Source organism: Semicossyphus pulcher, unplaced genomic scaffold, assembly GCF_022749685.1.
Source record: "Semicossyphus pulcher isolate SPU_LCO1_2020_fin unplaced genomic scaffold, fSemPul1.0.p SCAF_3, whole genome shotgun sequence".
Classification (NCBI taxonomy): Eukaryota; Metazoa; Chordata; class Actinopteri; order Labriformes; family Labridae; genus Semicossyphus; species Semicossyphus pulcher.
In genome coordinates, this window is record NW_027211704.1 from 17,559,644 (window position 1) to 17,583,546 (window position 23,903).

General features: G+C 41.8%; 1 protein-coding gene across 2 annotated transcripts in view; it reads right to left on the reverse strand.

Annotated features, from left to right (window-relative positions):
* Positions 1-18,232, reverse strand: part of LOC138605478 (low-density lipoprotein receptor-related protein 1-like) — a 96,994-nt gene extending 78,762 nt beyond the window's left edge. For both annotated transcript variants that reach the window (XM_069677758.1, XM_069677757.1), the window contains exons 1-2: positions 17,894-18,232; positions 2,671-2,793 (exon numbers count right to left, since the gene is read on the reverse strand). In XM_069677758.1, the coding sequence (XP_069533859.1) occupies positions 2,671-2,793; positions 17,894-17,990 (220 nt within the window). In that variant the 5' untranslated portion in view covers positions 17,991-18,232. The remainder of the gene's footprint in view (positions 1-2,670; positions 2,794-17,893) is intronic.
* Between the last annotated feature and the right edge of the window lie 5,671 nt (positions 18,233-23,903).

Sequence of the window (23,903 nt, forward strand, 5' to 3'; positions counted from 1 at the left end):
TGCATCTTTCAATCAGAAGCTTCTGCAAAAGTGCCTTCACAAAGAGCACGTTTATCACAACAATAATATAAAATGCTACGATGTATATGGGTGGTGTAAATACAGTTTGGGGTACATGTTCTTAAAACACTTTCAAGAAGTCTCATTTTTAAGTATTGCGATCATTTTCCCGGCTCGGAAAAGTGGATTTTAAATACTAGAAATGGTGAGCATGAACATGCAAATCAACTGGACTTTACTGACAGTAGAACATTTGGGGGGAGAAAGAGGGGGCCTGGGACAAGCTTCTGAATTGAATGACGGATGTTGTAATTACACTGTATGCCCCCTAGAACGTTGATGCCCCAGAAAAGTTACAGAATAAGGCTGGAGATACATTTTTTAATTGCCAAAAAATCCCATAAATAGATCCAAACAACCACCTGTTCTTCCATCTCTTAATACTTTCCAACCTTCCTATCCTGTCTGTGGTACTCAGCTCGAAGTCAATTGGTTTCTCCTGAGGATGTAAATCTTTAAAAATATCTCAAACATGAATAAATACTTCATTATCTGTTCACTTGAACTATTTATAGCAGCAGGAGAGTGTGTATGTTGATCTATTTTAAAAAACGAACTGCTGATGATGAGGTTACAACCAGCCAGAGCAACAGAACATGTGACATAGCATAGGCTGCTAGGCTAGGGAGCTAGTTTAAACATCCACTTTATAGGTCTTCTAGTTCAGCATATCACACGAACATTTGGCATGATATGATAAAGTAGCCAACACTTACTGTTTGTACTTAACATAAACTGTTGTCCAGTTTTTGGACTGTAGTTAACCGTCTAATACGCAAAAAAAAAAGCCAAAGTTTTCCACCGGTGGCGGCCATCTTGGTTGTTTACCAAAGTGCCTCAACAGCTATAAACGCATCCCATATAAAATAAACGTTTTTTATTGGCCTGACCTGAATGTGGTCGAATGATTATCTGTCTCAATGTGAGGGGGGGTCAGATCATATGATCAAATGCTAGAGAAATTAAACATTAGCTTGCAGATCTGTCTGAGTCCATCATAACGCTAGAACATGTTGCACAATGTAGCTCACTGATGTCTTTGTAAGATTGAATAAACTCCAGAAACTGTTTATGCCGACCTTTGTGTAGTACTTGAACTTGCCACGTTCCTAGCTAACATTCTTACCAAACTTTACTTTGAATAAACAACTAAGTTCTAAGAAAGTGAAGCATAACAAGGACTGACATCACTTCTTGAAACGTCCCTTAAGAGCATTGATGCTGTAACTGTTGTTTGTCAAAGAGTTTTGCATAAGCTAGAGGGAGTAGCAGGAGAAAGGGGATGGAGTAACTGCTGTTTCTGTCCCCGATAGAGACACAGAAGAAGGCTGGTTCACAGATGAGATGAGGGAAAGAGCAGGTTGTGAAAAACAGCAGGTTTCTCCATTGCCCTGGGCGAGTCTCTAATGACTTCCAGACCTCCTCTCCTGCAGTCACTTTGTGTCTAGACTGCCGCTCCAGCTCTCTGGCCTGCCCTCCCAGTCGCTTCGCTCACTCTCTCCTAGGCCAACCCCACCTCGGTGAAGCAACATGAACACACACACACAAACACAGTGTCCCCCCCCATCCACCCAAAGCCCTCTGTCCTCTTAGGAAACTGCAGGCGTTTTAGTCTGAGAGGCTGACCAGAAAGACACTGCTGCTTTCATTCCCGCCGCAGGGCTTCTGCCTCAAAGCATCTCAACTCTAATGAAGACTTTGAAGCGACTGACGGATGTCTTTTTTTAGAACTACTTTCGGTTCGTGATTTTCTCATGGCATCATCCACGTGGCTTTAAATTCAGAAGGAAATCCAACGTATCAAACAAGATAAACTTTGTAAATCCCCTAATGGGGCATGGCAGGACTGTGTAAATGCAGAATGACCTCTGTCACTAGCTGATAAAACATCCTTTTGTTTTCTTCAGCCTGGCTGTGGCTAGCCAAATAAATCTAATAGGTTGCAGTCTGTTAGCCCATGACTGCTTTGAGGATGTGTTCGGAGGGATCAAGCGTTAAAGTAGCATATTTAGCATACCCTTGATATTACTAAACATGTCTTTTCAAAACCAGCATCGCTGCTTATAGATCCATTTCTGAGACGGTTTTACAGTTGGAGACTTCATCTGTTGAAAGTCCAATAAATCAATGTAATTCAAACAATGCTAAAAGAACATTTTCTGCACAGAAAGGCTGAAGATGTTATGTGTTTTCTCTGATGAATACAATCAAAGGTTCAGCACACATTTCATTTTATATTCATTGGTATAAACCGGCCGTAAGAACTCCCTTCATCTCATAGGAAATAGGCAGCGAGGGTTTATATTGCACAAAATTCACATTATTGAACGGGCAAATCATTCTACTTCCTGATGTGAAAAAGAAGTCTCCAAACCCCACTTCAGTGGAGATATTTCAAATGATATATTTCTAGAAAAATACATCTAAATGCATACACAGGTTTTTGTTCTGAAGGCTCCAATTATCTACCATGAATTGTTAAGTATCAACCACAGTTCACTTCTGTAAAGGTCACATGCAGCAGGATCATAACAATCAGGGCACACAAGAGGGTAACCAGCAGTCTGGATGCAGTATACTGTCTAAACTCAGTATTTTAAATAGACTCACAAACATCAGGCTCCTCATCAGAGCCGTCCGGGCAGTCCTTCTCTCGATCGCAGCGCCAGCCCTTAGAGATGCACGTCACCCCGTCTTTACACACAAACTGCTTTGGGCTGCAGGTCTTTGGGGCTGAAAAGAGACAAAGAAAAAAAGTGATGTAATTAAAAGATTTCTGAGAAGAAAACAGCTCCTTTTTTGTCAGTGATTTTTATTGCAGAGGTATCATTAGCAAGCAGGCTCTGTTGTGTTCGGAGTCAATAGTGGCCCTCACTGGCCCTAATTAGGCCCTGGAAAGCTGTTACTTGATAGAGGGGAAAGAGAATGGATACACGAAAACCACAACACACACTCATGCAAGACGGGGAAGGCTTTACATAAACCTTGTGCACTTTAATATCCAGGTCAGCGTTCCCAGGCCCACACCAGTGATGCAACACGTCTGGAGGATATCAAAGAACATCTTGTTCACTGAATTGCCCCCCTATCTTCCATTTCCCCTTCAATCAAAAACTTCCAGAGAGAGGAAAAAGCTGCCCACTTCAGCCACAGCCAAACGGGGGAGAATATTCAAACCCACACTAATTCATGTCCTCTAAGATCGACAAGATTTCGACAACACACGCACACGCACACACAGGCAACAAAGCTGAGTCACCCTCAGGTTTTCAGCAGAGGCTCTTGATGTGGGTAGTTTGATACAACAGTTTGAGGAGTATATGCCGTGTTGCTTTGTACTATTTTAGCATTTAACTTAAGAAAGTATTTGTACAAGAGAAAAAAAAAGTCAAGCAAAAAAACACGTTATCATTGTTGTTGGACAAGTTAATTTTAAATAAAATGTAAATAAAATACATGTTATTTTATGGGTCATTACCAAAGTAATTTTTTCATCTATAATCATCTTAGGTGCAAAAAACTGCCAAGCCTCAGAGTTACATAAATGCATGGGACACACACACACACATGCAGCATTGTCATTTAGGCCAGGTTGCCGTTAGCTTGGCTGCCAGTTAGATTTTAATAAAATACTTATACTTTATACTATACACTAAAATGTGTACAGCTTATCTTAAAAGGAACAATAAACCTTTTGTTTGTATTCTGCTGTTTGTTGTTTCAATTGGTAACCCACTGCTACAAAAGTAGGCTAACAACAAAAGTAGCACATTAATGCTATTTTTCTGGTGTGACACTGTGGTTAGCACTAAGGCTAACCACCTTGGACGATGTGTGAATACTCACAAGTTAGAATATGCAGTGTTTTTTACTGTTCCTCTCATTCCGCAGAGATTAAATAAACTGTTTAATAGTTAGCATTAGCACATAGCCGACCATGGTAGGTGACAGATGTACGGAGTGACAACAGTTTTCACAGGGTTCACACACACACACACCCTTCAAAAACCAAGCAGGTTATTGACTACAGGTTGGCAAAACTTAGCCTGATGGCTAGCAAGCAGTTAGCATTCGAACATCATCAACTATGGTGGGGGATAGATGTACAGAGTGTCAACAGTTAGCTTAACATTAGCCTTTTAGATGTTAGGTCCCCACAGGGTTCCCACACCCTTCAACTCTGAAAAAAAACACCAGAATAAAGACTGTAGACTCACAAACTAAAATAGCCAGCTAAGCCACAATATTTACTGAGCACACTTTGTTGATACCAGAGTTCATGGTAGTTCTCTTTTGGCTGAGAGCCTTTGCAAAACCATCTATGATACTTATTATCTAGTTCTGTGTTAATTGTTCAGCACCAAAATCACCAAAACAAATTCCTTGTATGTGTAAACCTACTTGGCAATAAACCCCGATTCTGATTCTGATGACAAGTCTGTCAAAAATGCATGGACAAAGTTGCTAGCAACATTTCATCTAACCACTAGTCAGACAGCAAATAAGCTAAGCTGCCACGGCTTTAAAGGCACATTTCTTCTAATGCAGGTAAGAGGAAGAAATACATCTTATAATATATTTAGACATGTCACAGTAGTGTTTAGTTGATAGTATTAAAAACATTATACTTTCTGATTTTTAATCATGTTGCCACACATCATATTGTGGTTGTATAACAACAGAGAGCATGGGTACACTATGTATGAACCTAAGTATGTTGCTAAAGCGCTAGCTGAATACAAAACAGATCTGAAGAAGTATTTGTCTTTATGTGCTGCTGCTTTCATAAAACATTTCCTCTTCCAAAACTATTCATTCTTTTTAAACTAAAGTTTTAACTAGCTGACATTTAAAGAGAGCGACAGGCAATCCTAACCTATAATTGGAATTCACTCATGGAGAGTTCAGTGAGTGAAAATATATATTTTTTTATCACCAGGCTGTGATTGAACTTGTGCTGTTCATATTATCTGAGCTCAGGTTTCTGTCTGTGCCTCTACTCTGCGTCTGAACTAGGAACAAACTTGGGGGGAAAATATATTTTTATAAGCTCTCCACTTTATTCCTATCTTCACTGGCCTGCGTCCTTTCTTACAGCACATTTAAATGTTATTTTACAAAATGTGATGTCTTGAACAGATACTTTTTTAAGTCTGTTACATAGGTATGAATAGAAAGCACTGATTTGAAATGGTCATGTTAAGGTAGCTTCTACATTATTTGAGCATTTAGCATGACGAATAGGGGGAAGCATGTGGTAGAAAAGGGCTGGATGACGGGATGAAGCAGGATAAACAGGATGACTGTATTTACATTCAAACCTAGCCTCGAACTCCAGCGGTGAAGGGAATGGAGCTCAACCTAAATACCATGAATTCAACTTGACATATTGCCGCACACATTGACACACTCCCCACTTATCCTCCTCTATGTACTGCTGTGATCTGTGTGTGTGTGTGGGTTGGTGGATGTGTGTGAAGAGAGAGGGGCGCCTTTTTCTCTCTCAGAAGTCCCAAGGATTTGAATTATTCATAAAAATGCAACCAGGCTTGTGTTAAAGAATTTCCTCTTTGCTCCTCATTCCTTCTTCTTTCGTGCTTGTGTGCATGTTTATCTGTTTGTTTGTTTAGTGGTGTCAACACCAGACTTAGCAGGCAGCTAGTTGTGGTGCGCCTGTCTATTGTTTATTGTTTATTTAGATGCTGACATGCTAAAGCTCGATGAGGATGCGACTCGGCTTCCTATAATGGCTGTGGGTGGAGTGCACACCCGGCTCAGACTCGACCACAAGATGCTGCTGACAGAAACGTATCAGGGAGCGGAAGAAGTAGGTCAGGAGGTTAGCCAGCTGAAGGTGAAGGCAGGCAACCATAAGATATATGTGCAACTGCCAGCACAGCTAGCTGTGATGGTTATGAGAAGCAAAGAAAGGTTAGACAAAGGCCATGATCAGAAACGCCATTGCAGTCTGTCTCAGGTCATGTAAACTACAACTAGACTGCTAAATGCATACAGTGGTTAAATAACTTCAAAAGGCCTATATGTTTCATATGAATATTGTAGTATATAATCTAGGCAGGGGAAAGAAAATCACTCTCTGCACATTCTTTTCCATTTGAAATGTTATGACCATTGTCTACTTTCACTTGTACAAAAACTCAAATGTTCAGATTCACAGCAGTAAAACCTTCGTGGTGGTCAGGGAGGAAAGTACAGACCGTCCTAGCATCTCAGTTACGATTATGGCACTCACATCTCCCTAACTTGCATTTCCCTCACGTCTTTGTGGCTCTGAATGAACGAGAGATGCAAGAAAAAGCAAAGGGAACGGAGGAAACACGTCTCAGACATCATCTGAAGCGGTTTATCTTGTGTCAGCTGTTTGGTGCATTCTACAGCACTGCAGCCATCTGATGCTTTGGAGTTTGTTTATGCACATGTATTTGCTGTCCAAATACTAATGGTGCATAGTTACACTGCTAGTGCTGTTTACTAAAAAACACTGACAAGAAGCATCACGTAGGAGTTTGTGATAACTGGTTTCATATGTCTTTTGTTTGCAAAGGAAGTTAAACAGAATGGAAAAAAGATGAAATGAAACTATTGTAAACAGTCTGAGTGACACAGGATGATGTAAGAGAACCCTCTAGATGAACAGCAGCTATGAGAGCAAATGGAGAGGGGTGGAGTGAAGTACAAGTCAAACGGGGGCAGGGCTCTCACAGTTGGGTTCAGGCCTGAAGATCTGAGAACAGACCAGGCCGGGCTGGGACACTGAGATGTGATGGAGGAATGTCACACATGGTATCAATGAGCGGCCTGTGTGTTTACCAAAGCGGTGGCTGCGTGAAAATGCTTTGGGTCGTCGCCATTTTGGCCGAATCGCTAATGCACTGCCCTCTGCCCCCGCCGCTGTCTGCTAGTCCTCCAGGATGAGCTCAGTCTGGTCTGGAGGAAGAGTCCTTCTTCTAATGCAAACACAAGCCTCGCCCCCAGCCACAGCCCCATTTCCTCCGACACCCACAGCAGGGCTATAAATAAGCTGGACTCCTGCCGTCTGAGATCAACCAGGGCACTACAAAGCTCCGGCAGACACCATCGCCTCATCACACAACACTCAACAGTGGTTAAGGTGGACTTAAAGCACTGTCAAGTACTCTAGTGCTAAAGGGGCGATATAGCAGAATGGAGTCCAGCCTTCAAATCCGTGTAAGGTATCGCACGGAGGCAGCTTCCTTTAACTTGACTAAGTCCCCTTGAGCAAGGGAATCTGATCCAGCTTCTTGGCTGCTGTTCTGTAGCTAACCCAGAGCTCTGACCGCAAAGTCGAGGTGGACCACACTTTGTATTTCAGGGATCAATTAAGCCTGACCATCCTTCAACTCCAGTATAACAAGAATCTACAGCCATGCTAGAAGATCTGAGAGGTACTATAAGTAAGCTAGCATGCTTCAAATGACAATGAAATCATGCTGGGGCTAAGAAGGTATGTTCACCATCGTAATTTAGTTCTGAGCTTAATCCAAAAGGGCAAATGGACTTTGGTTGAAGTTCTTGAAGGTATACTTGAAGGCTCATCCAAAAGGCTTTTACTCTCCTGAACTGACGAAGCCTTTCCAGCTGCCCTTTTGGATTAAGCTTAGAATTATCATGACCTGGATGACTGAGAACCTTCACAGAGATCTGAATTCAGTGTGTTAACATTCTAACATTTGCTACTTAACAATAAAACCAAAAGTACAGTGGAGGGTGGTAATGTCATTCAATTTGTAGGTATTGTAGGTAACTGGTAGCCCAAGAGGAAAGGTCAAGGGATCACTAAAATGATTAGGGCTCTTCCTCTGGAAACCATGAACATTTGCACCAAATTTCATTCCAATACATCCAAAAGTTGTTTTAGCAGAAGCTCAAAAAGTCAAACAGGTAGTGAGCCTACATAAAAGTCAAAGTCTGAAGGATGAATCCTCTGGGAACCACAAACGTTGGTTCATAAATTCAAGGTTTTCCACCCAAGATTTGTCCAGATAATTCAGTGTGGACCAAAGTGGTGGACAGACAGACAGACTGACATTGTCCTCCGTAGAGCCATGCTGCTTGATTGTGCAATACTCTTTTGCAGTTTTTATAGTACAAATAGTTATCTTGAGTGTCTATCTGTTACCCAAAGTCTCATGTCTTAATCGTGGAATCTACCCGTCTCTGTAAAATAACACGTCTGGGGTTTCCCTGAACTGTCACACACGTCAGCGTCGTAGTGGAACAGAGGTGAAAACATACATTGCAGTCAGGAGTATGTATTTCATATGACGACTGCTGCTTTCCTTCACTACACACTGTCAGAAAAAACTTCCCGAGGCTGCATCCACACAGATCAGAGGAGATGATCCTTTCTAGCTTCAGGAGCTTCGTAACTTCGACTGATTCATCCAAAACTGTGGAGAATAATAAAGCTGGCAGGCCGCACAAAAGCACCAGGTGGGTGTGCTGGTTAGAGAGACTGTTGCAGTGTCTGCTGGGAAAAAAACAAGTAGTTTAGTCTACAGATGATAGCGTGTACTCGGACTAATGAAACACTCCAACAGTTTCTCAAGGGGACAGGATTTTCCTGCGGTCCCAAACGCTCCTCACTGTAAGACGTGATAAAGATGCATTATCTTTTCAAATATTTAGGAAAGGGAGGTTTATATGAGAGAAAAGGATAAACAAGCTGAATTGTGGGTAATCCGTTTTCGGCATTGACGCCCACTTGGCCAAACCTTGAGATGCACTGTATCTCGCAGCCATTTTAACATGGACACAGAGCTGAAGATTGTGACACAATGCGGCTGAATTAAACAGCAGAAATGCTTCAGGAAATGAATGATAAACAAGTGAGACCAGTCCGCAGGAAATATCATGTTAGGCATGTTTTCATAGTTTGTTTTAACCAGCACTGGAGCCTTCTTTATGTGATGGCCTGATGACCTTTCTTTTCCGACATGGACGACACAAGTCTGGCTTAAGAATGAAACAGCAAAAAACGACAATAAATCCAAGAGGGAAGACATACAGGAAGAGAGTTATCGGGGGAAGGAGTCTATTTTGCTGACCTCTGGGGTGAACTGAGGGGGTTCTGCTAAGGGCCGAAGAAGAGTCTATATTGGGTTATTTGACTGCGGCCTGCCACCTCCTCATCCTCCTCCACAGCCCAGGCAAGAACGCTCGAGGATTTAGTAATGGAAGAGAGTGAGGAGAAGGAGGAGGGAGGGAAAAACAGTTTTCCGATTTGTCATGTTACAAAATAGAGAAGAGGACGAGGCTCCAGCTGCGCCTCTTAAGTAAACCAGTGGAGTTTGAAGGAGCTTTGGAGGCCGGGTCAGAGGATAGAGGACCCCGAGATCATGATGTAAAAGTTATGTTTCTGTTCGCGTGTAGTCAAACATACTCACCCTCTGGTTTAATGTTTGATTTAATCATGTTTTAAAAGATATTATGTGTGTTTTTAAGACAGTCTTTGAGTTTGTAAGTCTACATAAATGTGTGTTATGCATGCACTTAGAGCTGAGGAGAATTAACATCAGGAATGTGCTCATGTCTGGCGCACGTAAAATGGAGCTCCAGCAAGCAGGATAGCACAGTCCTGCCTGCGACTGTTTATATTTTACAGGTCAGATCTGAGCACAAGGTCCTCAAGCCTTTGTGGTACTGAGAGGCAGGACCCTTTGAGCGGAGCAGAGTAATCAAATGTGAACTTAATTAAGAGCTATTTGGAAGTCTGGCTGAGATTTCACCATGTCTCAACCCCGGGGTGGTAATCAGCCATGACTGCTATTTGTACTAGAGTCAGTGTTCAGGGCTCAGAGGGAGGAGGCTGCGACCTCCTTCACTTCCACATAAGGATTAAATCAAATTTGGCAGCGGAGTGGGGACGAAGCAAGAAAAACCACAAGGTGCGATCCGCCATTATCAGGTTAGTCAGTTTAGACAAATCCCTGTGCCACACTAACGCCAAAGCACACACTGTTCGGAGCTGCACAGGGAGAAAAGTGACAATTAAGCCTACTTAGCATGTTGCCGAGGGAAACATATTAAAGAAGATTATATGAAATTCTTTAGTGCCTTTTCATAAGACCCGTGCAAGTTTCAAGTCTCACTGTGACGCATGAGCTCCATGGGGCGAGACCACACTCTCTAGAACTTTCTCTCGTGTTCAGTGTTCATGTGTTGGAGCACCACTGACTGCACATGGTAGCAAGTTAGCGCTCCATGACATGATTTGTGATGATTGTGATGAACTAACACAGTCTTGATCAGTCCAGTTACAAATATTTTACAAACTTTGAGACTGAAACTTCCTGACAAATTTTATGGAGCGCTGCTTTTGAAATGAGCCGACCTAACAGTATAAACTTTTAACACTTTCAGTGCAGAGGTTTTGAAAGACATTTTGAAAAATACACCCAAATAGTTTTTGGCATAGTGTAGGAGGAGAAGATTGATACCAATCTTATGCCTGTCCATCGAGCAGCTGCTTTGCTTCGCTAAGATTAGCTAGGTTTAGCTTAGCCTAGCTTGACACTGCACATTTAAAACAACAGTTCACTGTTTCATGAGGGTTGTGTGTTGAACATTTTGACTATGCACTCTTGCCAAACAAAGTCACTGCTCCCAGCCAACAAAAAGTCCAGCCCATAACCCTAATGTAGTGTTAAATGTGGTCAAAAGTAAGGTAGCTTTTATTGACAGGTAGAGAATACTTTGGTTTTGTTTAAACAAACCAGACAAAACATGCTAATTTAAGAATTTGATGCTGGTAGTGTAGATTTTGTTACCATCAAATTCCAGTTTTTGTGCTAAGCTAAGCTAACCCGCTAGTGGCTGTAGCCTTATATTTTATGCACATATGTCTAACCATGAAATCACAAGCTGCTGTTTTATGAGGGGTATGTGCTGGACATTCTGGTTCAAGTGACCTGGGCTTACCGTTTGTCATTGCTTCCCGTCTTTGTGCTAAGCTAAGCTAACCAGCTTGTGTTTATAGCCTTATATTCAATGGACAGATATTAGAGTGGTGGTCGTCTTCTCACCTAGCATTCAAAGTGCTTCATCATCTCAAAACTACAAAGAAAGATGTATGCAAAATATTACTGAACGTGTGAACACTTATAATAGTAGAGCCAAGGGATGCCCGTTGCAGAAGCACACAATGCACATAATCTGAGAGCCCATACTGCCCACACACATGCCGTGAGTGTGGGATATCCTTCTCAGTAAATGTGAAAATCAATTGCCTGAAAATGGTGTACAACATTCATAGAGATTTATTGGCTGTGATACATCCACGTTGCTTTTGGTCAGGCGGAGGTCAGAAATAATGATTGTGGGTCCACGACAGGCCATGTGAGGAGATTTCTGCCACAGAGTGAAGGCTGAATGCCTGCTCGGGGGATTATAGTTACAATTAGGCTTATGTTAAGGTTATGGTTGGGTACTTTGTGTTTAGGATTAGACGTTTGAGAATAAATCTAAATCACGGTTGCATGAATGGTGACCTCGGTGCTGATGTGACTGAGCATGTGTGTCAGTGTAGCATGAAGTTCCCAATGGTGAAGGTTTAGCAGGACGGGACAGGATGGGGGACTCTTATAATGAAGGTTGAATTGGTGTAAGTCAGCTCTGTAACACTTTTGTCCTGGCAAAGAATGGATGTCAGAGGAAAAACCCAGTTGAAGAGGCTTAAATGATTTGAATGAATGTATTTTCTTGTGTGGGCTTGTGCTGAAAATAGGCTCTATTTTATCTGGTGGAAGAACTGAGATTGAAAACATTTTAGAGACAAAAAAATGATTCTTTCGCTGAACTTGAAACTCAACGATGCTCACAAAAGAAAACTAATACGACTCTTGGAACAGTACATTGAATAAATTCGTGGATAGGTTCAATTTCAGGCAGCAACAATAAGCGATACAGCCTCCATTGTGCATTTTGCAAGAGCTACAAGTCATGGTCACAGCTCGACGTGCGAGTCATCAACACAAACAGCCCTTTCACACTGACACAGAGACACAACTTTAACCCATTTTTGCTGTTGTACTTAAGAGGTCGACACAAATCCTCCAACCTGATCCTGACACTGCCTGGCCTCAGCGTTAAAGGGTGAACTCGGGTTCCTGGTACTTAAATATAGATTAGAATCACTTTAGGTATAAAATAAAGAGTGAAAAGACAACGCTTAAGAGCTGATGTCGGCTCTAAAAACAACACAGCACTTGTCACAACTGCTTCAAGGCGACAAAACCACACAAATGAGTTGCCTACTTAAACCTTTTGTGAATGTGGCATTGCCAGGTTTTCATCATGACTACTGGGTCATTACAAAGGGTCAAATGTGGGCTGAATAAGTGTCATAATACAACACCTTCTCTATCATTGGGATTGGTGATAGCAGCGGCATCTTCAGTAAGTCTCATATGCCACGTACAACCTTCTGTATCTTACACACACTCTTACTTTGTGGATTATTAAGGAAGAACGATCTCTTTAACAGATGGTTCCCGGTCCAATAATAGTGACTGCTGCTGTAACACCACAGAGTGTAATGTCTGTTACTTCCTGTGGGGGAGTTTAGAAGGAAAGTGTTTAAATTGATAACAAGAATAAAATGGTTTTCTTTGCTTTTGGACTTAAAATCATTCACTATTTTGGACTTATGATCTCCGTATTTAAACATGTTGATATTAGCAGCCTTCCAGTGGATCACATGACAACTTGTATATGAAAGGAGTCACTTTCAGTAATGCAGAAATGTATTATAACTCACCACGGGATATCCCTGGTGCTTAAGTTTATTTAAGCTCATTGGGGTTTTTTATGCCGTACAACTTTACTGTGTAGGCTCACTCGCTACTCTCACTCTCACTGAGTGGTACTTTTTCAGAGTGCTCTATAAACCCACGGTATGAAACTCAAAATAAACCCACATTTTTTCCACAACTGCAGCTAAAAAGGCAACTCTTTGCCAACAAGTTTGCAACATCAACTTGAAAGGCGATAAGACAGGGCGCACTTGTAGCCCGGCGATTAAGGTGTGCACCCCATGTATCGAGGCGCAGCCCTTGATGCAGCGGACTCAGACCCTCGGCCCTTTGCTGCAAGTCAACCCCACTCCCTCTTCCCTTGTTTCCGACTCCATCCACCGTCCTATCAATAAGTCAAAAAGCACAAAAAGTATTCTTCAAAAAAAGGCAACAATACGCAAACTAATAAGCGTAATAATAATAATAAGTGTAGTGCCTACAACTGGTCTCTGATTCCCCCAAAGCTGCAAAAAATGCTGGTCTATATCTGGAATGAATCTCAAATGTTGGTGTATGTTATAATGTTGGTGTTTCCGCAGCACACTGTACCAACTCTGAATTTAACTCTGAATAAAGAATAGTTGTTCCTGCAGGGATCAACCTACCACCACAGGGAGTTGCGTTCAATCTCTGGCTTTGACGGCAGCACAACGTAGAAAGAAGGGGTGCCCTTGGTTTGAAAAAGGTAATGTTAAACCTTCGGTCATCATGCAGGATGGCTCTCTGTCATTTTGTCCCAGGTGAGATGATAACTACTGAATGAGACAGACTGAATGTCCCGGCAAACCACCTCCATTACTTGTGTGAGAGAGGCCGAAGCATTTCTCCGAGCCTGCTTTCACCAGTGATTTATTTTCTCTTACCTTCATGCATTGATAGCGTTGAGTCAAAAGTCGCTGGTTAATGAATTGTGAATACACACGTGCGTGTTCATGATATCCATTAACGAGCTTCTGGTCATATTCTTGCAGGGGGCCTCCTGAGACCGTCTTCTATCTCCAATCCTTAAATAGCTTCATCTAGATAGTGTATCTCGATCAGTGGGTCAAGACTGTAAAGTGGGTCACAGGGCTGAACTGACAAACCTCGCCACAAAGCACATTAGTAATGAAAGCTTTTGAAGACTTCAGCAGTGTTTGAGATGATTTGAGGGAGTAAGAAGTATCGCACGACTGCCAGTAAAAAAAAAACGGTCCAACATTTTTTTTGAAACACCCTTAATCCACTCTTGTTCAAACTTCAGGTGAAAAGATCAATACTACTCTCATATCTGTCCGAACAATATGAAGCTGGAGCCAGAAAGCTGTTAGAGTAACTTAGGGTAACTGCTGGGGAAACAGCAAGCCTGGCTCTGTTTGAAAGCCTGCCCACTGGCAGCACTTAGGCATAATAATTCAATGTTTTAACCATTTGTTTTATGTGTACAACAGAACAAAGTGTAAAAACACAAAAGTGATTTTTTTGATGGGTAATTGGTGGGACTATTTCTTGGCAGGCGTTGCCTTAGAGGTGCTGAGGATTGATGTTTGATAGCTTTTCTAGACTTAATGCTAAGCTATGCTAACAGACTGCTAAGCTATGCTAACAGACTGCTAGCATGCTATATATTACCCACAGATATGAGTGTGGTATCAATCTTCTTGTCTTACTCTCTGCAAGAAGACACCTGTGTTCTTTTCATAATTACTCCTTAAAGGCGTGACGCACTTTTATTGGCAGATGTATTGTCTTATGCTAAGTCATGTGTCATTGGAAATGTCATTACTACTGCCACATAAACATCAGTGTACTAATGCGACTGAACTTTCCTTCGCCTCCGAGTTGTTTTTCTCCACTGAAAGCTGCTGACCAAAGTACTGGATTTTATATCTGCTCAGTTATGCAGTCGTGGCTGCTTTTCAGTGTGTCAGAGAAGCTATTTAGGCAGCGACCAACATTCTTCTAGTAATACACTGATTTAAAACCACATATTCACAGCTGTGTTAAATATACTCTTCCTCTGCTATTTACATTTCAACACGCACTTAAATACTGCTCGTGTGACATAAGGTCAACGGCAAAAAGGGCCTGACAAATGTACTCCTTTTCCCATATCCCCCTGCCATGTCAGTAAACAGTTAAGTGGTAACCTTTTGGCCATGTGGATGTCATTGTGATGGCAGAATCACGCCAACAACAGCCAAATGCCGGGCCAGTTGGAAGACCTCCACCAAATGTTACAGCAGAGACGTCCACAGGGGGAAAGTGCCAGGAGAGGGGAAGAACTGGATGGTGGGTTAATTAAGAGGAAAGTGTTTGGATGAGTTTTAAATGAAGAAGTTTCACATTTATGGGAGGTTAATGGAAAATTCAGGACTCACGTTTTTCAGTTGGGTAAGACTTTAAAGGTTTAAATCGACATCAGTTCATTAATTTCTATGATATTTGGAAGGTTTAACCACCATTTCTAACAGCGAGTGATCTCTTTTTTTTAATAATGACATTACAGTACTTTCATGGAGTGAGACGATGTGAATTCTTTCATTAAGGACTTTTTCCACTGGTCCCCCCAATTAGCGGCGACTTCTGAACAATTTGAGACAGTTCGTGGAGGTCCCCTCTGGGAAACAAAGAGCAGTTTAGACCCAATTAACGTCAGGGTTTGTTGGTGGCCCGGGGACTTCACTCTGGCTACAGTACTGAGACAGTGAGAGAAGATCTTTAGAGGTTTAGAAAATGGAAAAAGAAGAGTTCCAGGCTAGTCTGAAGAACTGGTAACAGATGTGGTTCAAAGGGGCTCTAAAAATTAAAGAGGCAATCAAAGAGGTTAAAAAAGCAATTTAGCGGAGCTTGGATGGGGGTAACATGCAGTCTGGGTTCCTACACAACAATGTTGATAAGGGTTTGAAATATGGGTGTTATGATTACAGGCATTCAGGGAAAAAACAAGTAATTGGGTTAATCTGATATTCAGTCTAACTTGTTTATAAATGAGTCAACACATTTACATGTTTCCTTGAGAGGCTCAGTCAAGAACATCAGTTTCTACATCCCAGTTGCATTTCCAGTAAAGCAAAGGTTTGACAATCTCTGGTACACTGCACAAGGCTGACTCATCAAATGAGGCATTAATACTGACAGAGAGGAAAATTTCACTAAAACAATAACTGTGAGCTGAGGCAGAAACTGCGTCTAAAGGCTGGATTTCTCTGCTGTAGCTGTAGACGGAGGAGGAGGAGGGAGAAACTGCAGGTGATTGCAGGCTATCCAAGTCTATCTCCAAGGTGGTAATTTATGTGGATTCTGCTCCCTAAGAACCTCACAACACTGGATTGCCAAGTCGATGAGATGACTTCAAAGGCAGAGGGAGACGCGTTTATAGCCTGACGATGAATCTCACAAAATGCAGCTCAGTGGTTTAAATCAGTCATGCGTGTTAGAGACTTACTGAATGTAATGAAATGTCAAATTGAGAGACCCAACTAGCTTTACAGCAGCTACAGTGCTCCTTTTTGCAAACCTTTTCTTAACAGTAAAAGTCATCTAAAAATACTCCTTGGCCAGACATTCCCAGGATGAGTGGAAGGCATTATAAATCTTTGCAAAAACAAAGTTACTTCTCTTTTTCACCTGCAAATAATTTAACAAATCTGTGTGCAATAAGTCCTCTGCGATAACGCCCTTTTCCTTTCTTACCAAACAGAGGAGCGCGTGAGTCGGGCTGTGGGGCTTAATAGTTTCCAGAAGTTGTTCCAGTCTGTGAAAGTGTGTGTTCACAAGGTCGTAGGGGGGAGCTGTTCTGAACTGTTCTCTATCTCTCTGCAGACCACAATATGACTGTTGGCATTCAGCAGGTCTTATGGCCTGTACTGAGCGGTGATACACAACAATGACGCAGTGCTACACATGCCTGTTGATGGCTGCACTACATATTTGAGCTTACAGATACAGGAAACTAACAATAATGGCTATTATTGTAAACAAAGATGGATCTGTTGTTGTGATAAAGTTTTACTCAGCCCTTTACTCAACACTATCCAACAAGCTATAATAACTACAGATATCATTTGTTTACTTTCCGATACCAATGCCGATATGATTCCGATACTTGAGTATCAGCTGATACCGAGTATCCCTGCGATAACAGCATGATTAACATAATAAATATTATTATTGGAAAAACACTGTTGGTCGATATTGGGATAGGTTTGACATATGTTAAACTCTCAGCTAGCATCTCAGCTAGCATAGCACTGTTGTTGTTTGTTGTCATGACATAAAAACTGTAGGGGGGTTTTGTTTTTTTTGGGGGGGGGGTAACAAATTATGGTATCAGAAAAGTGCATTGACTGCTGAACCCGCCAATACCTGGTACCGAATTTTTAAGTGTACAGGGCCGATACTGATACTGGTATCGGTATTGGAACAACTCTAAAAAAAACAACAGACTCTTTAGTTCCTCATGTGGGTAATAAAAATATTACAGTTATGTTAGATTGAGCAATAACAGGACTGCTGTCATCCCATCAGCACACCACTCAGTAGCCTATCATCACACTATAGTTCCACTAATGAAGCCGACGTTTCTAAAGACATGACACCAAGCATGGATTTTCCTCTCTGTCACTGAAGCAATGAAAACTAATGTAATGTATCGATCAGTGTACCGGGGCCTTTGCTACAGTTTCATCTCTGTCTGTCAGTGTGAACGTGTGAAAGCGCCTGTGTACAGCGGAGGGCTGGTGGAAACGCGCGATCACTGCTGTGACATTGCAATATTCACATGTGGCAGAGAGACAGAAACAAAAGAGCGCTTTAATTGTCTCGCCTCCTTTCATCCCCTCCACGTCGCTTCACTCAAACGAGCAGTCATTCCTTCAGGGAACAGTCTACTCTCTTTGCATGCAGACACACAACACACAATAAGTCCAGCTTATATTGATCAGCATGTACACACTTATATAGCACAGTTATTCTAAGCATTTTATACAAGACTCAAGTGAATCAGCTCTGCTTACCATCAATAGCCCTCCCCGGAGCGATTACTTCCAAACTGTGCAACAATCCCAAGAAAAGCAATCCTGTTGCCAACATGTTGGCCGTGGTGCGCAACATTGTAGCCTATCTTGAAAGAAAATTAGTCATCAATCGCCTCTTGGTCCTGTCAAGCTGGAGGTTGCAGACAGGCGACGACGTGTAACCAACCGAGCCCAGGCGATGATGCTCCTCTCTGGAAATCCGCTTTCTGGCTGCGCAATGAAGCTGACAAGGATGCTGCTGTGTGCCCACTCGGAGAATATTTTTCGCAGACTGTCAAGGCAAAAAAAAAGCCGAGGCTTCTCCCAGCCCGGGGTTTCTTTAGGGGCTCCACGGATGCATGGACAGCCCTGCCACAAAGGCTGCTAGCAGGCTGAACCGAGCATCAAGCTAGCCCGGCGTGCAGTCGAGATGAAGGAGAGCAGGCGCCTGAAATCATGCAGTTCTCTGTCTTTTGTTCTCCCAGTGTAGAAACCACAGGAGGGAATAAAAGAAGTGGGTAAAATGTTGCTCTCCTCCTCTACACCAGCACTGCCGCTGCTGCTGCTGCTGGCCGCAGATTGAGCCTGAAGCCTCCTCGAGCTCAGTCAGTCAGTCAGCTCTGAGTGACGTCGCAGCAGCAGCAGCTCGCGGGCCCTCCCCTCTCTCTACCCGACACCTACACCCCCCCCCCCCCCCAAAAAAAACCCATCCACCTCCAGCAAACCACACTGTGCCCTGTGAACTCACTGCAACAGGGCTCTGAAAACTGTCTCAGTTCTACTTTCAGTTATGTTGGCTAGTTGGTATGAATTGTAGGATTCTTTAATGTGTTTAGTGTTTATTTCCCATTCAATGTTGTCTTTTTATTTGTCTTGCACATTAACTTCAAGAGTGAAGTTTCGTTTTGTTTGTTTGTTTGTTTGTTTTTAATTGAGCTCATATAATGAAGCTGATTTTGCACAGAATATAAAATTCGCTCATTATCTGTAAACACATACCCAAATCACATTAATATATTTAATATACTATTCACACTACTAAATTATAATTAACCTGTGTTAGATATTTTATAAAGTTTAGCATCGAAAAGCTCCAGAGCCTTGCAAATAGATACTGAGCAATCGTAATCAGTATTTGATTCGACATTAGAAGGAGGGAATAATTAAGGCGCTCAATTAATTATAAAGCTTCATCACTGCTAAATACATTTTAAAATATCAAAAGTATTCAAAAGTAATTTAACAACGCCATTATGTCATGAAAACTAAAAGGCACAAACTTAATTCAGAATGCAATTTCTTGAACCTAACCCCCTGAAATCCCATTAACTTTTCCATTTGGCACCATTGTAGTTAGCTATGGATCCATTTAACGTAATTATTAATAGGAGACCAAGATGTGAAGCACCACTCTGTATTTATTACGCTCCCATTTCAGGGACTGGCTCCTTCCAAGGATGCAGCTTTCTTATGGCCTTCAGAGGACCGAAGTCTGGCTGAATGTAAGACTTTAATGAGATGAAACAACAGAGGATTCAACATTGCATCATCAGAGAATCCTGCCCCGAGTCACAGGACGACCAAAAACCAGGGACCAGCATGCAGATTCATTTTGAGATGTTGGTGACCAGTTGTGTCTTTGAAATTCTAGCTGCATTACATGAATTCTCTATTTACAGATTCTGCATAAAAATGTCGGCACAAGATGAGATGGTATCAGAAGTGGTTTCAGTTAGCAGGCCTAGTGGCATTGATCAATCACGTGTCAGCAGGCTTTGGTTGCAGGAAAACGAAACAGTCCATGTGGGGGGCAAAAGAGGCAGAGCGCAATCCAACGTATTGACATCTCACTTCACATCGGCGGTCACCTGATAACATGCAAGTGCAGCTAACTATCTGCTCTTACACGTTGTATCTCAACCCCAGCTCCATTCTCGCATATCAAGTTACCAGTTGGACTGTAAACAATGCAGCGCACGGAAAAGGAAGCCCTTTATCCATAAGTGCTGTTTACACCAAGTCCCGAAAAGTTGTCAGTCGCTCCCTGAGGGTTTATCTTCATCAGACGACAGCCGATTGGGTCCGAGAAATGTGTATCAGCCTTTTAAATAGCTTTGTTAACCATTTCATCTTGTTACAGAAACTCTTTATTTTGTCGACAGCTCCTTCTTGTAAGCCAGATACCCACGTTTTTAAAGCTACCACACTGTCAGTAGGTGCCAAATATAAAAATGTTTTCATAGTAATACATTAAACCTAGGCAGGCGAATCAAACCAGGTTTATTTGTATAGAATTGTTTTAAAACAAGGTGATTCAGAGTGCTTTAGATACGACATAAAGACATCAAGCGAGATATAAAGGAAACCGAGGACAAAAAGGAGCGTCTGCCTTCATGACACATGACTCACCGGATTCCCACCCAAATGATGTATTTTGGAATGTACTATTATATTATCATGCTACTGATTTATGTCTAAGTGATTGCATTGAGAAAACACTGTCCATGATCAGAACAGGTGGCAGGAAAGCAGCTCTTACACCGTGATTATTTGAGGCAGCTCGCTCTTGTACCCTCCTCAGTTCCATACTGATGACATTACACTTTTCAAGCTTCTAGATTTAAACTTTACTTCCTGTCCATCTGGGAGAAGTGTACCAACTGGCATGAATTATTGCTCAACTGTTCTGCTGCCAATACCCAATTGCACACATAAACTGACAAACCCAACTTCAGCTATATCAGATCTCTTCCCCTTTGGGGAGTGAGGAGGTACAGCTACTTCCAACCGAGCTGCTCAAAGACTCATTCCATGGTTTTTACAACACGTTACATCCCACAACCCACAGACCCGACTTCAGACAGCTCTCCAAAACGCACTTAAATCCTGGTATACAGTTTGGCTCTGAAGTAACCTTTTTAAACCTCAATGCAAAATCTCCAGACCCTCCTAACATCCATCCTGTGCAAACTGCTTGTTTCTGCAGAGTGCAGCACTGAACTCATCTGAAGAGTGCGTGTTGCAGTGCAGCACCTGACTGAGGTTTTCTGCATTGTCACTTTCAGAGTCTGTTGGCATTTTCTTTCCCATTCACCGTCTTTAAACACCGCTGTATCCCATACTGCGTTCTTCTGTTTGATGTTTACTTTATGTGTTGTAGATCTATCTATCGTTTAACCTTTCTTGCTTCCTCTCTGCTGTTTTATCACTTCTCTTTTTTCCCTCTGTAAACAGACCAACGTCAAATTTACCTGACTTCTTTGGGTGGATTGATATGATTACAGGAGGTTAGTCCTCCGGATTGTGTGATTGTAACGGTCTGCTCTTTATAACAACGGTCTGTTATCGAGAAATAACAGACCTCGGAATGCTGTAATTACCCAATCAGAAATCAGTATCTAACAAAGTCATGTAATAATTTGCTATAACAACCTGTTCACTATACATCGTCCCTTACACATCTTTCCATTACAGTGACATACTTTTACAGTGAAGCTAAGTATAAGTGAGGGTAACACTATAAATCTTGGATTAAAACATGGTTTGATCAGTAGATACATATAAAGGGAAAAGTGGGATTATTAAAAAGTGGGATATTTCTCAAGAGTATTTTAACTGAGACACATAGGGAGACTTTTAATTTTATAATGAAGTCAGTTTGTTAGAAAGGACCAAGGCCAACGTCACATACTGCTAACACTTATCACAAACAGCAGACACACTATCTTTGTGCCATCGGTTTCATTTTGAAATGTTGCATAACAACTGGTCCGTAATGAGTTGGATGGATGAAGTGCGTGTGCAATAAACCAGCTGTATTGTTTGTGTCTTGTCATTGTTTGTCAAATGTCTTTACACTAAGTCAGGTCCCAATTCTCAGCATTGAGTCCTCAAATCATCGAGGATTGTTTCAATGTAAACAGTAGCAAAGTAATAACATAGAGTATACTCAAAGCAATATGAGATTATACAAAGACTAAATGTTTGTATCACTGACATGTGTTCCGGTGCTTTTCCACTTACAAAGAATCTTGTGAGAAAACAGATTTCAGATGTTTTTCATACAAAACAAAGCAACAGCCACTCCACAAACATAAGCAGGCACTCATCCATTCTTGTTACGTAAGGACAAGGACGCAAGAAACAATCTTGTTAAGTTAACATCAGTCACTCAAAAGCACATCAAGTGCAGCTGACCTTCAGCCTTCAAACACTGAACGTCTGCTCCGAATATATTTATCTGCTCTGCTCGGGGGGGGGGGTTTGGAGCAACGAGTCATATAAGGCTCACGTCCAAACGATACCACAAGTAAATGGTGTCGAAATCAAGGTTGGAGGCTTTTTATGTGCTTTAACATTTTGTGAATCAAGTTCGACTTGAAGCAGAGACAAACATGACTCAAGGTGCAGTTTAAAACATCTGGAAAGTGACATTTATTTTTGAGTCTTAAGTGGTGGAAACATGGCAGTGAGTCTGGGGTCTTAGAAGTGTTAGGGAGCAAGCGTTTCAATCGAATTTACATTTTCAGTATGCTCTATAAAGATCAAATATATATACATTTTTAACATAATTCATTACCAGATGGTCTCCTTTCTAATGCAGATTTGACTTCCTTTTTTTGCGGTAATTCATTCTTTTTATTAGTTTGGTGTATATTCCAAATAGTATAGTTAAATAGAAGACAATCTGTGAACTGCTGCACAGCACTGACACCTAGTGGGTCTACCCCTCAAGTATTAGATTTCAAAGAACAATGGCTCCTTTGTGTCAGAGATTTTTTTACTGTGATAAAAGAGAAAAATTGGCTCATATTGACTCCATCAGAACTCTTTTCAGCGCTGCATTGAGAAAGCATGATCGCAACAATCTACTCTAGATTTCAAGGCCTCATCACCATCATGTTTATTGAGCTCTCACTCAGCAGCAGCTCAAAGAGAAACAGCTCTTCTGATGAAACTGCTTCATTATCTGAATTGAGGCTGCAGCACTTAAAGAGGCAGACAAGACGCCACTTTAAAGGAGCTTTGTTCTGTGATCACTGAAGGTCTTTAAGTGTGGATTAGAAAACAACGGGCGCACAACACTGATTCTTAATCTAAAGAGTCGCAGTCAAGGAATGTCTTATACTGAACGATGCTTTTGGGCAATCCTGTTAAAACTAAAAACAGACGTTCAGTGAAAGAGAGCAGAAGACAGCTGCCAAGACTTTCAAAATAAAAGCACAGAAGAAACACTGTAGTCGTCTTGAACTTCTTAGACATCTTTTACCACAAGCCACAGGCGCACACTTTTGACTTTTACACACACGCACTTTTGTAACAGAAAAAATGTGTTTTCCTTTTCTTTTGCCTTCTGTGAGAATTTGAGCATGCTACTTTATAAGTATGTTGAGTATTTATTTCAGTGAAAGACAGAGATGACAACCAATAAAGATCAAATAAAATGCAAATGGGTAGATTAAGTTGTGTGTTTTCCCTTAACATCATCCTGATTTATGTTTTGTTTTCTTACCCTAAAGTCAGAGCCTGAAGCTCACACTCTCTCTCTCTCGTGCGAGAACACGCCCACCCTGACGAGCTAACACCGACAGCATCAAGGTTACCTTTGCGCTAGCATGCTAACCGCCGGTTAGTTTGTCCTACCCGTTTTGAGGCACCTACCTGTCCAACAGAAAGAAGGCCAGCTCTGCATCGCTCTTTCGCCATGTTCGCCGGTCTGAATGAGGCCCAGTAGCTAATTTGAACTCCCACACTCACCTATACGCTGTGATTGGCTCAGGAAACCACAACAGCGCCCCTCCTGAAAACGTCCTGTGCAAAGCAAAACAACAGAATAGATGCAGAGGGAAGGGTCTCACAAGGGTCTGCACACCCACTCACCAACACACACGTATAGAGGCCCATAAGTGATGATTTATATTATATTATATTCTCACCCGGTTTGTATTTTATTTTTCTAGGAACATCCTACTTATTATAGCTTTAAGTGTGTGGGATTTAGCCGCGAGGT